The sequence below is a fragment of the Rhinolophus ferrumequinum genome, assembly GCF_004115265.2.
Source record: "Rhinolophus ferrumequinum isolate MPI-CBG mRhiFer1 chromosome 15 unlocalized genomic scaffold, mRhiFer1_v1.p scaffold_54_arrow_ctg1_1, whole genome shotgun sequence".
Lineage (NCBI taxonomy): Eukaryota > Metazoa > Chordata > Mammalia > Chiroptera > Rhinolophidae > Rhinolophus > Rhinolophus ferrumequinum.
The window spans coordinates 5,452,384-5,466,933 of record NW_022680357.1 but is presented as its reverse complement, the minus strand read 5'-3'; the positions used below and the strand labels follow the sequence as shown (position 1 = coordinate 5,466,933).

At 49.1% G+C, this 14,550-nt stretch overlaps 1 protein-coding gene across 3 annotated transcripts in view; it reads left to right on the top strand.

Annotated features, from left to right (window-relative positions):
* The window catches only part of SRL (sarcalumenin), a 43,967-nt gene extending 31,912 nt beyond the window's left edge, over positions 1-12,055 (top strand). For all 3 annotated transcript variants that reach the window (XM_033101803.1, XM_033101801.1, XM_033101802.1), the window contains 5 exons: positions 1,924-2,025; positions 3,071-3,166; positions 6,176-6,292; positions 6,997-7,230; positions 8,799-12,055. In XM_033101803.1, the coding sequence (XP_032957694.1) occupies positions 1,989-2,025; positions 3,071-3,166; positions 6,176-6,292; positions 6,997-7,230; positions 8,799-9,610 (1,296 nt within the window). In that variant the 5' untranslated portion in view covers positions 1,924-1,988 and the 3' untranslated portion in view covers positions 9,611-12,055. The remainder of the gene's footprint in view (positions 1-1,923; positions 2,026-3,070; positions 3,167-6,175; positions 6,293-6,996; positions 7,231-8,798) is intronic.
* The last annotated feature ends 2,495 nt before the right edge of the window (positions 12,056-14,550 follow it).

The following is a 14,550-nucleotide window of genomic DNA, read 5'->3' as shown; positions in this document are numbered from 1 at the left end:
GCCATGACACCCATGTCCCACAGATGTCCACTTGGAGCAGCAGCAGCCACCCACTCAGGACTGAGGGATGGGGAGGGGGGAGGGCAGGGCCAAAACCATTGGTTAACATTGGCGATGTATCGAATCCTAGGCATGGCCAAGCCACCCATGGCTGCATCTCCTGAGGATGCGGGCCTGAACCAAGAGCTGGGCTTTTAGGATGGAGCGACTGGGGTCAGTCTTCACCTTCGCATGTGGCTTCCTGTGGATTTACCTGCGGAGTTCAGTTTCCATACCGCTGCTCAGCTGTTTGCACCCTCCATAGGGGGAGGCCTGCAGTCAGCCAGCCCCTCCCTCTTCCTGTCCTCCCTGTCCTGGGTCTGGGGTCAGGGCTGCCTGGATCCTGAGGTGTTCCACGAGGCACATCAATTCTCCGCTTCCATCCCTGGTGGAACTAGTCTCCCTCTGCCCCACAGGCCTACTAAGTCCATCCCAGTTCTAATCACCTAAGATCCTTTGTGTGACCAGCCTGGGTAGAAATGGCCTTCCCAGGAACCTGCGGGCGGTCATGGGCATCTCTTGATGGTCAGAAGCAACAGTTGACCTCTCGCTGCAGCAACTCCTCCATCCCATGCCCTATGACAGCTTGTAAGTCTGATCAAATGCTCATTTGACCAGGTCAGGTGTTCGCTTAGAATCTCTCCCTGGTTTCTGGTGCTCTTATGGTCTGATGAAATGCAGACCATACTGTGTTTCCCCAAATTAAGACCTAGCCGGACAATCAGCTCTAATGCGTCTCTTAGAGCAAAAATTAATATGAGACCCAGTCTGATTTTACTATAAGACCGGGTGTTATATAATATAATCTATAATATAATATATTGGGTCTCATATTAATTTTTGCTCCAAAAGACACATTAGAGCTGATTGTCCGGCTCGGTCTTATTTTCAGGGAAACACAGTAGGAATGGTCCTCTGAGACCATTCTTGGTCAGCCCCTGCAGACTCTCCTGCTCCCCAGCGTGTACCTCTCACCCACTGAGGCCCAGTCACCCTTCCTGCTTCTTGCTGCGCCCACTCCTGTCTCCTGTTCTGATCTTCATCTAATTAAGTCCTCACACTGTGTCTCCGCTCACACGGGGCCCCTCACGGAAGTTTTCTGACCCCCTGCTAAGACTGACTTCCTAGGCACACTTCTCAGGCCCTCGTAGTTTCTGAAATCTTCCTCTCCATAGCCACATCACCGTTTGTCATTATTATATTTTTTTTGAGGGGGTTAAAATTAATACGTTTAACCCCGTATTTCTGAAACACTATCATTTAAGATGCAATTAATACAAAAATTATTGATGACATATTCGTTATCTCTGTACAAAGTCTTTGAAATCCACTATGTACAACGCATCTCAGTTCAGAGCAGCCACATTTCAGACGCCCAACAGCCGCCTGTGGCTCATGGCGGTCACACGGGAAGCACAGCTCTAGAGTTCTGCCAGAGGCCTCTGATCGTAAGCGTTGAACTTCGACCCTCATTTCTCTCTGTGCTCACTTAGATAATCTCGCCAGACCCAGTCTTTAGTGGATGATTACATGACTTGTAAGAATATTTCTCCCCCTCTCCCCACTAGACTATAACAAAATGCCACGGGGGTAGGAGCTGTGTCTCTTTGGGGTGTTACTGTGTTCCCAGCACAACGCTCATTTCTTGGCCCATCGCAGGTGCTCAGTCAGTGTTTGTTGAATATATAGAATGGCTCGTGGCGCTTCGCAGAAGTTGAGTTTGGATTTCAAAGTCCCTCCTACAGCCAGAACTTCGTTTATTTGAGCTTGGCAAGCCCTGGACCAGCAATTCCTCCAGGCCCTGCCCTTGCCCATATTGAGGGGGCTTTGAGTCTAGCTGGCTCGTAGTATTACCCTAACCCTGCTCTCTGCTTCTCTCCCCAGAAGAGGCGGAGGATGTGAGTGAAGAAGCCCCATTGAGGGACCGCACCCACATCGAGAAAACTCTGATGCTGGACGAGGACAAGCCAACTGATGATTACTCTGGTAACCAGAGGAAGAAGGAACCTGCTGGGGCTGGGGCTGGGGCTCTGAGGGAAGCGGGCACTCCAGGCAGGAGAGCCCTGGAGATGGGCTTCTTGGAGGAGGCTCTGGGAGCAGGGTCCAAGGCTGGGGTGAGGAGGGACTCTAGATTCGCAGGGTGGTAGAAAGGTGATCCAAGCGGAGGGGCCAGCAAAAGGGTAGAGGGCAAATCCCAGCGTTGCATACAGGGACAGTGCCAGCCTCTAGGGTGTGACCTGGGAGGGGGCATTAATAGAGTTCATCATATTTGCTTTGATTTTTAGTTTATAAAGCCCTTTCCTGCCCAGTATTTCATTTCATCATTGTAATAACCCACGACTTTCAGCGGGGCTTACCGTCTCCTCTTAGTGGAAGAGTTAGGGAAAGCTCAGAGCAAGGCAGTGCTCTGCTGTAGTGCACAGCTAGAGAGGGAGCATGCGAGGGGTGGGCTCTGGAAAGCCTGACTCTCGGGCCCTCTTCCCACTTTGTGCCTCACACTCTGGGACTTCCAGCCTCTGTGAGTTGCTTCTTTCTGCAGTCATGCTCTTCCCAAGAAGACACTTGGGATGTTGGCATCCTTCTGGGACACCACGGGTGTGGTCAGGGGCCATGGAGGTGGTCCTTCAGGCCTGCTCAGCCCTCTGAGCCTAAGGCAAGCACAAGTAGAGGTGGGGCGCAGAGAGGAGAAGATGGGGTTCTCATCTGCCATAGAAAAAGCCTTCACGGCTGAGGCCGTGCTTCAGGATACACTACTGAGGAGGAGAGAGAGGACAGGGTCAGGTTGAAAAGAAATAGAGCCCAGGTGTTTCGGGGGATGGGAAGGGAAAGCCTCTGATTTACAGATTTCTGAGGGCTGGGATGTGGACCAACTCCCTCCTCGAATGCTAATATATGGTACAGTTGCTGGGCTGCAGACAGCCCCGGCTCCCCACCAGGCAAGGCTGGAAGTTGCCCTGGGAGTGAGCTGGACCACAGGGGTTAGTCGGTTAGCCTACCTGACGCCCCCTCCCCCATCCCTCTCTGCCCCCAGCGGTGCTGCAGCGGCTTCGAAAGATCTACCATTCGTCCATCAAGCCCCTGGAGCAGTCTTACAGATACAACGAGCTTCGGCAGCATGAGATCACAGGTATAGCTCGTGCACCTCAAACCCATACCCTGTTTTCCTCCCTACCCCCCCATGCCCACGTCGTTCCCGAGCTCCTTGGGTGGTGGGCTCTTTGGGTCCCAAGCACACACGGAGCTGAGCTCTCCTTGGAGAGGGGCAGAGACGTCAGCCACATGAGCCATCCTGTCACTGCAAGAGTGCCCCATAATTTGCACAGGGTTTTCCGGAGAGCATTTCATTTGTAAGGACTCACGCTTCAGTTTTGGTTTCCAAGGGCAGTGATGCGAACTTCAGTCCCTTGTAGTTCAAGGGACCACAAGGCTCCCTGTTCATTTACGGATTGTCTCTTAAATTCCCTGATTGGCCTGGATCCTTTCTTCCTCCTGTTCATGCCTCCTAGTTGGCTTCCCTCAGGTCTGAATTCTTTTAAAGTAATTAAAAAGGTACACTTGTTGCCAAAAAAAAAAATTCAAATAGTGTAAAATAGTATATATTGAAAGATTAAAAACCCCTTTCCTGATTTCCAGCTTCTCTAATTCCACTCCGTGAGACTCCCACTGTAAAAATTTCTTGTGAATACATTTCTTCTGCATCCATTGAGCATATGCAAGTGTTTCTCTTCCTGTTCGTTTTAGAGAGATGGGATCGTACCATACAACTGTGTGTGTGTGTGTGTGTGTGTGTGTGTGTGTGTCTCCTCTTGCTCTTCCTAATCCTTGTGTGAATGTACCACACTGGACAACCATCACACTATGATGGAAAATGGGGTGTTGGCCATTTTCCATTTTTTTTAATGTTACAGACACTACTGTAATTGTTGCATATTACACGCAAATATATTTGTAGGATAAATTTGTAAAAGTGGAACACTGGAATTAAGCATTTTGATAGTGGTTGCCAAATTGCTTTTGGTTGTACCAGTTTTCACTCACAGTGACAGGATATGAGAGCTCTTGTTTCCCCACTGGGATGCCTTTTTTAAGTGTTAGTTGTCCTTGAAAACACTAACAGTGGTATCTACTTGTTTGAATGGTGAGTAGCGTTCTGCATCTTTCTGTGTTAATTGGCTACTTCACCATGATCTCATGTGATGCTCTTGATGGCTGTAAAGTGGGTAGGGCATTCTGGGATTTCCCTTAGTCCTGCTTTCCAGAAGAAGGACCTGTTGCTACCCAGGATCACACAGCTGGAACTAGGGTTGTAACTCTCTCCTCCGGAGAATGCTCTGTTTCATGACTGTCTCTACTGTTTCTTGCAAGCTTAAGAGCAAACGATCCTCTTTGGCTTCGCAGAGGGAGTGCAGGTGTCGCTGTGAGGCTGCCGTCTCCCCTTTGCTTTCCTGTCCTTCACTCTTGCCTTCTCCCGCAGCCCTCAGACCTCGTGGCTTGGCCCCAGAGGCTGCGGGCTGCTCAGAGAATGGTGCTCTACAGGGAGGGTGTTCCTGCCTCCTGACTTCACTTTCCAGGCTTGGCTCCTCTCCCCTCATCTCCCGCCAGTGCCAGGACTCCGCTGTGCCCTTGGGCAGCCTCCTGTGTAACCTCCTCTCCTCAGTGTGTCACCTGCAGCCTCCTGCACGTACCAGTAATGCCCCCTGCTGCAGAGGGCTGAAACAGCAGCCAGGGAAAGCCCTGGTGGTGGTTTGTCTCAGCGGCCAGCTGAAGTTCCAGCTCCCTTTGGTGTCCCCTGGGCCAGGGTAAAAAAGACTTTTTGTAGGATCTCTATGGCTATCCCTGGAGACTCCTGCCACCCCCTCAGCCTGCCTGTCCCTCCCTGTCCCTGAGCTAGAAGTTGACACCCACAGAGATATCAGGGACTCGTGGGGCAGGGCCATGGTGTTACTTTCAGGCAATATATATGTTCCCATCATTTACGAGACACCATCTTGGTTTTGTAGGGCTTGGTTTCACCTTAGAGAAAGAACACCAGCACATGAAGAAGCAAGGTGCAGAAAAAGAGGAATATTGTACTCCTTCTCTAAAAAAGATGGGGAATATTGCGTATATGTGCATGGAATATCTGAAAGAATACGGAACGGGCATTACAGCCTAGGTAGACGGCAGACAGGCGGGAGACTTTTCACTGTGTGTACCTTTTTATACTTTGATTTTTGAACCAAGAAATTAAATAAAGTAAAATGGAAAAAACTAAATGAAAAAAAAAATGGAGTGCCTACTGTTTTGAGGCATGTCTGCCAGGCTCAGAGAAACAAAAGATCTGAGAACTTTAGGCACTAAATTATGCGGGGCAGAACCTGTATGGTTCAAAGAAGGGTTGAAATCGCTGGGACCTGAAAGCCAGCACCAAGGGTGTCTGCATCCCATGTCGCAAGCCTCTCCCCTTCCCCTTCCTGCCCCCTGGTTTTGAAAGCACTGGAGAATTCTGCTTTTTCTTCTTAGGGACCCCAACTGGAGTGGCCTATGCAGGTGTTCTCCCAAGAACCCAAGAATTGCCTGGTCAGTGCTTGGTCTTGGGACCTGGCAAACATGTCATGGACTTTGGAGGCTAATGTTAATATTTGAGACTGGCCCCAGACCCCAGGGTTGGGCTGAGGCTGCGGTGGGATTTCAAGAGACAGAGCAGAGGGGAGGGAGGCTGGGAGCAGGCAGTGCCCGAGTCCCGGCTGCCCTGGTTGTGGAAGCCTCTTGCATACCCTTTCTTCTGTTACGGAGCCAGATGGAAGCGTTTTCATGTGGCAGCTCTCTGCTCCCCTTTTGTGAGCCCTTCTCTCCCAGATTTAAACCAGGAGGCCTCACCCAGAGTAAGCTCTGGGCTCACTTAGTGCCTCCTTCTAGTGCTGTGTGCCAAGGATCTGTGCAAGGCGCAAATGGTGTCTTCTGGTGTCTTTTAACTGGGTGATCACGTTTGCATAGTAAGAGATGTGCCCCTGAATCCTTCATGCTGTGCGGTCCAATGTAGAATCCCACCGCTCAATTAGATGGACTGTCCTGGGATGCATTGTGAAGAACTGTGCCACTCCCACCGTGAGAAACTTGTTAGTTCATTTCCATCTCTGACTCCTACTGCCCACAGATGGGGAGATCACTTCTAAGCCGATGGTGCTGTTCCTGGGACCGTGGAGCGTCGGCAAATCCACCATGATAAACTACCTCCTTGGGTTGGAAGACACTCGCTACCAGCTCTATACAGGTAAGAGCGAGGTCTTCTTGTGTGTGATTCTTGGTATTCCGGTGTCTGTCATATGTAGAAGCATTATGAAAAATCAAAACATTTATATATGTCTTCAATATAATAATGAAAATCACATAAGAAACCGGCAGCTACACTTATGTTGATAGCAGCATTACTTACAATAGCCAAGAGGTGGACACGACCCAACATCCATCGAAAACGTGGCCCATCCATACAGTGAAATATTATTCAGCCTTCACAAATAATGAAGTTCTGATACATGTTACAACATGGATGAACCTTGGGGACGTTATACTATGAAATAAACCGATCACAAAAGGATAAATATTGTATGATCCCACTTATAAGTTACCAAATTTGTAGAGACAGAAGGTAGAATGCTGGTTGCCAAGGAAGGTGAGAATTGGGAGTTAGTGCTTAATGGGCACAGAGATTAGTTTGCGGTGATGAGAAAGTTCTGGAGAGGGATGGTGGTCGTGAATGTACTTCATGCTACTGAACTGTACACTTAAAAGTGGCTAAAATGGCAAATTTTATGTTAACCTATATTTTATTACAACTAAAAAAAGAAGCCACTAGCTTAGCAAACGTCATATTCGGTTCTTGTGGCAAACCCTCCCCGAAACATCCTGCTTACCCACTTTGCACCAGGTCTCTCCCCTGGAGGTACCTGTTTCGACTCACCTTGTGCCTGTGTGCAGGTGCTGAGCCCACCACTTCCGAGTTCACCGTCCTCATGCATGGACCCAAACTGAAAACCATCGAGGGGATTGTCATGGCTGCTGACAGCACTCGGTCCTTCTCACCCCTCGAGAAGTTTGGCCAGAATTTCCTGGAGAAGCTGATTGGCATCGAGGTTCCCCACAAACTTCTGGAGCGGGTCACTTTTGTGGACACACCAGGCATCATCGAGAACCGCAAGCAGCAAGAAAGAGGTAATTCAGTGCTCATTTCTGGACAGCGTGGGCTTTGTCTTAGAAAACTGTTTTCGACAGTGGGTGGTGAGCAGGCAAGGGAGAGGAAAAGTGGCCAGCGGTGCCCAAGACCAGCGGATGTGTTCTATGCTTCCAGCTCCTTCTCGTTGTCACTGGTACCACCTAGGTGTGGAGTACCTTGTCCTTTTACCTCCCCAAGGACTGATCTGGCTTGGAGATGATCGTTATTTTCCCAAGAGGAAGCTGGTCTGTTAGTAGAACTCGAGGTCTTCTCGGGCTGAGCTGTCTTTGGGAGGCCCAGGCTGTCCTGTTTGATCAAGGGCCTGGATTAATTGGCTCCCAGTCCAGCTGTACTTGACTTCTGGCTAACGGGGGCCTGGGTCAAACCTGACCTCAATTCTTCCTACTTTGTCAGGCCTGTTTCAACATAAGCCTGTATCAAAAGCCGTACTTGCCTTTCGAGGGCAGGGGAATGCCACTTTGGACTCGGCAGGCACTAGGCGATGACCTAGAGCACTCAGTGTCGCCATGACTCAGGGCTGGCTGCAGGAATGAGTCAGCACAGGGCATTTGTAGGAATATATGACCAGCTGGTTGATCTCAATTTATGGCTGTCATTCCCATTTTGGTTATAACCTGACCCTGTTTTATGACTAATAATAATATAATCACTAATAATTATAATAGTAAATTAACCTTTATTGCACTCATATTATGCATTGGATAATTTTGTGCATTATTGGTTGGTTGTTGTAAAAAATTCCCAAGACAGGTGTTCCTAGTCTCTTCATTTGGAAATAAGGAGGGAGGAGGGTGGTAGAAGAAGGTAAAGGGGGTCACATAATATGGTGATGGAAGGAGAACTGACTCTGGGTGGCGAGCACACAATGTGATATATAGATGATATGTTATAGAAATGTACACTTGAAACCTATGTAATTTTACTACCGTTGTCACCCCAATACGTTTAATTTTAAAAAAAGAAGTTAAAGGAATGAAAATATATTGAGCACCTACTATGTGACTAGCAGTTTTAGTTAGGTGCTTTCCTATATTTGTGGCAACATAATAATCTTTATATCAACTTAGGCATCATTGGCGTCGTGTCATTTTGTAGCTGAAATGCTAAAGCTTATAAGCATTCAGTATTCATCTGGCCGGTGACAAAGCCCCAGCTCTAGCCTGGGTCTTATTCCAGTCCGCATTTCTTTCCTAAATGATGATCCTGTCTTTCACTCCTTTTAATTCCCCGACTTCTTTCCTTCAACGTCTTCGCCACTGCCCCAGATCTTTTTAGAGAGTAGGAAGATCTCCATTTAGAAAAACTATTTTGCTTCCCTGGAGCCTTGGATTCCACTGTGGATTAAAGCAAGGATCAGGCTGTTCTTGGTCAAAGGTTGGCAACGGGCAGGAGAGATGCAATTCATTCTTTCAAAGTCTTTAGAAGCCCAGAAACTCCCTAATGCCGTTACTTCCTTGAACCTGCAGAATGGTTTGGTTCTGGAAGGAGGCACGAGGGGCCTGGGCTAAGGTCTGCACAGCCTGACCTCTTGCTCCCTCTCCCCAAGGTTACCCCTTCAACGACGTGTGCCAGTGGTTCATCGACAGAGCCGACCTCATTTTTGTCGTCTTTGACCCAACCAAGCTGGACGTGGGTCTGGAGCTGGAGACGCTGTTCCGCCAGCTGAAGGGGCGTGAATCCCAGATAAGGATCATCCTGAACAAGGCCGACAACCTGGCCACACAGATGCTTATGCGGGTCTACGGGGCTCTCTTCTGGAGCTTGGCCCCACTCATCAACGTCACGGAGCCCCCGAGGGTCTACGTCAGCTCCTTCTGGCCGCAAGACTACAAGCCCGATACCCACCGGGACCTGTTTCTCAAGGAAGAGATCTCCCTCCTGGAAGACCTGAACCAGGTGATCGAGAACAGGCTGGAGAACAAGATCGCCTTCATCCGCCAGCATGCCATCCGCGTGCGCATCCACGCCCTCCTGGTCGACCGTTACCTGCAGACGTACAAGGACAAAATGACCTTCTTCAGTGACGGAGAGCTGGTCTTTAAGGACATCGTGGAAGATCCTGATAAGTTCTATATCTTCAAGACCATCCTGGCAAAGACCAACGTCAGCAAATTTGACCTTCCCAACCGCGAGGCCTATAAGGACTTCTTTGGGATCAATCCCATTTCCAGCTTCAAGCTCCTGTCCCAGCAGTGCTCCTACATGGGGGGCTGCTTTCTGGAGAAGATTGAGCGGGCCATTACCCATGAGCTCCCTGGCCTCCTGGGAAGCCTGGGGCTGGGGAAGAATCCCAGTGCTCTCAACTGTGACAAAACAGGGTGTGGCGAAACCCCGAAGAATCGCTATAAGAAACACTAGGTTGTTGCGCGGCCGTTCTCGGGTTCCTGTTGGTGAATGAGCTTGTGTCCTGTCTGAGAAGTCCTGGTTTATTAACCCTTTGAGCCACACTGGCAAGAATCTTTATGCATCGGAGATTTGGGAGTTAATTTGAGGCCAGTGGTGGGGGAAGGTGTGGGTCGAGGGAGACGAGTGGAAACTGTGAATTATAGTGTGCTTGTCTCGTTGCTTCAATTAGGGGGCCTGACTGAGGTAAGTCAGGCACGCCTGCTTTTCCTGGGTCCTATCTCGGAGGGACAGAGAGCAGCTAAATTCTAGTGTATACTGAAGTAATGAGCGTTAAATAAGCTAAAAGTAGCAGAAGTTCTTTTTTCCCCCATAAGCTGGGAAAATAGAGAAGACTTGAGTTCTGTAGGGCCAGCCAGGTCCACTGTGGCCGCCTTCCACACACCCTTCCGTTTGTCCCCCAGCCCTCGGCTGTCTCCTCAGCTTGGGGTGACTTCAACAGGGGACAGTCTATTGGGCCTGAATCAACCTGGGTTTTGAGCCTAACCCCAGGCCCTCTTCCCTGTTTCCTCAAGGGGTGAGGGGATGGTTTAGGGTCCCAGAACTCTAAGATAGAACAAGAGTTCCCAGGCTAGGAGAAGGATCTGCCTCCCAGTGCCATTTCTTTGGCGTGGTCTTTTAAGCCACCTGGGAAGCTCAGTCCCTGTATTGGCCCCAAGAGGAGGGTAAATGTTCCGTGTATTCAGGTAATTCACTGGAAGTGACTACAGTGAAAGTACTGGAAGGGCTCAGAGGGTTAATTGGTTTGCAGTGTGTCTTTGTCTATTGCATGTCTTGGAAAACTCGGACCCCAAAGATGTTGGATTTCAGGGGACAATGGAGACCTTGCTCCTTTTCATCAGGAACTTCTCTGGGCAGCCCGCTTCTCCCAAATGTAAGAGGAGGCTGTTTCCACAGCTTCTCTGTGGAGACACTCAGCACAAGAGTCGTTCCTTCCTGGTTTTCATCACCATGACTTTCCCTTTCCCTTCTTCTCTATTCCCTGATGTGCCAACACTCAAAAAACTCAGAGTAATTTCCCAGGAGTCAGAACCAGCACCAGCCACTCGGTATCGGTGGCAACCAAGGTTGTCCGTTCAGTTTCTCCCCTGCACTTGGTGCTGATACCCACTGGATGCACCACAGGAAAGCCAGGGCCTTCAAATACCGACGAGTGTGGATGTGTGTGTATTATGTTGTCCAAGAGAGATTAGGGAGATAACAGATGCCACAGGGCATAGCAAAAGAACTTGTGAGAGTCCTGCCTGGCTGGTGTGCCACCACGGAGGGCCGTGGGGGACAGAAGATGTGGGGGAAGACCCTGGAGTGAAGAAGCCATTTGATGAAAAGTAGGTGAGTGAACAGTCTGTGCAAATCCAGGCGACCTGGCCCAGGGCTGCCCGGAGGGCCTCCTGCCTAGGGAGCCAGCCTCTCTTGGGAGCTTCACCAGGAGGCAGGGGTCAGGATCCGCCAGCACCAGGAAGTCATCCTGGACCAGAGGGAGAGGCACTCAGGATCAGGCAGTGGAAGCAAATTGGTGATCGCATTAGGTCCATGCGGAGAACTGCAACTTCGGAATTCCTGTTTCTGAGAATTATTAGCACTCTGGTGTATGCTGCAACAGAGGTTGCTTCTTTGGGCTTTTTGGAGGACCTGGAACCTCCCACAAGAAAGCCAGAGGCCCCAAAGCCTCCAGGACATTGTTTCTAAGGACAGAACCAACCAGAGAAGAAAAGGGGTCTGCTAGGGATGTCCAAGGAGTCTGGTGACCAGGGCCTGACGAGCTGCTTTTCTTCTCATCAAAAACCAACCCTTGCCTCATCTCTCCATCATTTATCCTCTTGAGAGTCTGCCCTCCCACCTTGGTCCTTAATGCCCCTTAGTGCCCTCGAACTCCTCTTGGCATATCTGTTTCTTAGTGCAGCAGGGGAAATAAAATGTGCACAACTGTATGGGCATTTTTATAGCTGCTGATGTCACCATTGCTTTGGGGAAAGCGGGTGGAATGAGGCTAATACATTCATACAATATTTATATTTGCAGGGGTGACATTACCAGTGTGATCTTTTTTTTCCTCTTCTCCATTTTCCTTTTCTTAGTCGTGTTCCTCTGCTCACTCCTTGACTCACCTTTTCTCTAACTGCTTGCAGGCTTGTCCGTCAGTCAGCTCGGGCTTTAAGAGAGCTGTTTTGTGCCTCGCACTGTGGAGGTGGATTTCAAACAGAATTCTGACTTTTGGGGGGATGGGGAGTGGGTTGGGAGCTGGGGGAAATTTAGGATCCAGAGATTCCCCCAAGAGGAGTATCTGTAAGTATTTGTGCCTGAACAGTTGCTGTTTCTCTCCAAAGCGGAACCTTTCCAATGTTTCCATTCTGATTTCAGCAGGGAGAAAGTCTCAATAAAGTTCCAATCTCTCTTTAACACCTTTCACTCTGATTGTCTCCAACCAGTTTAATCTCTTTATTTTCCTTTTATCTAGTGGAGTGGACTGATTTTCATTAAGACTTTTTAGAGGAGTTTTGGGTTCACAGCAAAACTGAGAGGAAGGCAGTGACTTTCCATACACCCCTTGCGTTCTTCTCATACACCCCCAGCCCCCACATATGCACAGCCTCCCCTGCTGTCAACACCCCCACAGAGTGGTACATTTGTCAGAATTTATGAACCCACACTGACATATCATAGTAAATCAAAGTCCATAGTTTGCATTAGGGTTCACCCTTGATATACATTCTATGGGTTTGAACAAACGCATAATGACACGTATCCACCATTATAGTGTCATACGGAGTAATATCACAGCCTTAAAAATCCCGTGACCCACCTATTCATTCCTCCTGTCTCCTCCCACTCCTGTATAGTAATTTTTAAGTTACTTGGGGATAGATAGAAAATTTGAAAATTGCCCCCCCACTTGCCTTCTTTTCTTTTTTTAAAAAAGTTTTATTAAAATATAGCTAACATACAATATTATATTAGTTTCAGGTATAACCATAGTTATTCAACATTTGTATCCCTAAAGAAGTGATCACCACGATAAGTCCAGCAACCATCTGACACCGTAGCACGGTGTCACACTATTATTGACTACATTCCCTGTGCTGTACGTTACATCCCCATGACTTCACTTGGCTTATAGCCCCTTGCCTTCAAGTTTCCTGCTCCTAACCTCCCAGTGTCAAAGATGACCCGTTCCCTCAGCGGCTATGAAACTAAGGCCTCCTGCTGTATAATCGCAAACTTGAAGAAACACTCTTTAGCACCTGAGTTTGTCATTCCCCCTGGCCTCCCTACCGGTAGCCCATTAACAGGAGTTACTAAGATCTATCCCAAGTCTCTCACGGAGGTCACTCAGGTTGTCACACCATTTGGGTCACGCCCTCAGCCACCCAGCTGCCCACTTGGTACCTGAAGGCTCTGGTGGAGGGAGCCAGAAGGTCTGCCCTGAATGTAGGGATGGTGCCTCCCCTTGGTTGCTGCAGGAAGTGGTGCCCCCGTAGCATAACCGGGCCTCCTGCCTGTACCTGTCATTAAAGAAACCTTCAGAGCAGAGCTCCTTTATTTTGAAGTTTAACCCCTGGGGTCCTCCAAAGGATGTCAGTCCCCACCCCATGCTTGAGAGCATGTTTCCGAAAAGGAAAAGAGCTGGGCCCTGGGTTGGTGGGAGGTTGGACCACCACTGCTGGGCTCACATCAGAGGATGCGGGATTCCGAGGCTTGCCCACCTGCTCTGGGTTTTCCTAAGTCAGGAGGGGCTGATCCTTGGGCTGGATGAATAGGGCAGTGCAGTTCATTGCCTCCCTCTGTCTTGCTCTCCTCCTGATTAGGGGTACATAGTCCACAGTCTGAGCAGCCAAGCAAGCTGACTTACCTAAGACCGCTGCTACCCACCCACCACTGTCCAGGCCACCTCTCCCACCCAGGACTGCAGCCAGCATTTTCCCTTGACTGGGAGAAATAAGGAGCTTTTCCCTGGTACAAGGGAAGGTAGGTGAGGTCTGTTTTGAAGGTAAGTATAACATGCCAGAACCTGCTGGCATGATCAAAATTGAGGTATTTCAAAAGCCTCATACCCTACCATCTTTAGGTTAAGTCTGCCATCAAGGTGGTAGGGAAACAAACAACATGGAGGAAGCAAAATCAACGACCATTCTAAACAGAGGCAGGTGCTGTGAGGGGCTGAAGGAGAGTCTTTACAGGTACGTATGTGTATGTGCTCTCTGAATATATGGGGGTTGCATGTGTTTATACATATAAGGAGCATGCAAACACCTTCATGTAAAGTCTGTGTGTGGGGAAAGATGTGTATGTGAGTTTTTGTGCCCAAATGATGCCCGAGTAGCTAGCACAGTGCCTGGAACGTAAGACTCATTACCTATGTACCATCAGATGAATGAAAGTGGGTTTGGGGGGACTATAAAGATGTGGTCTGTGCATTGTTTGTTGTGTGGAGAGGGTCAGGGGGAACAGACATGTCTGGGGTGGGTGGGTGGGCATGGCTTTGAAGAAGTAATTGTATGAATGATGTGGAAACCGATTAGGGGAGCATGTGTGTAGGCAGATGTGTACGTAGGGTGAACCTGATACTCAGCCCAGGTGGAAACCCAGAAAGATTTCGGCCGTAGGAGGACATCCCGCCAGCCCCTAGGCTTTGCAGGAGTCAGATCCTACTTCAGGGAACTGAGGCTAAAGTCAGAGCCTTTGAAAACTTAAGTCCTGACAACATTGCACGCCAATTTTGCTTTCTGTGACATTAGGCTCCGGCTTTTCCCAATCTAGGGAAAACTTAATTTTTCTTTAGAAGACCATAAAAGCAATTAAAGAAGCATAAGAAAAAAAGTAAATGAGGGGCGGATGAGTGGCTCAGTTGGTTAGAGCACAAGTTCTGGGCAATGGGGCAGGCGGTTCGATTCCCA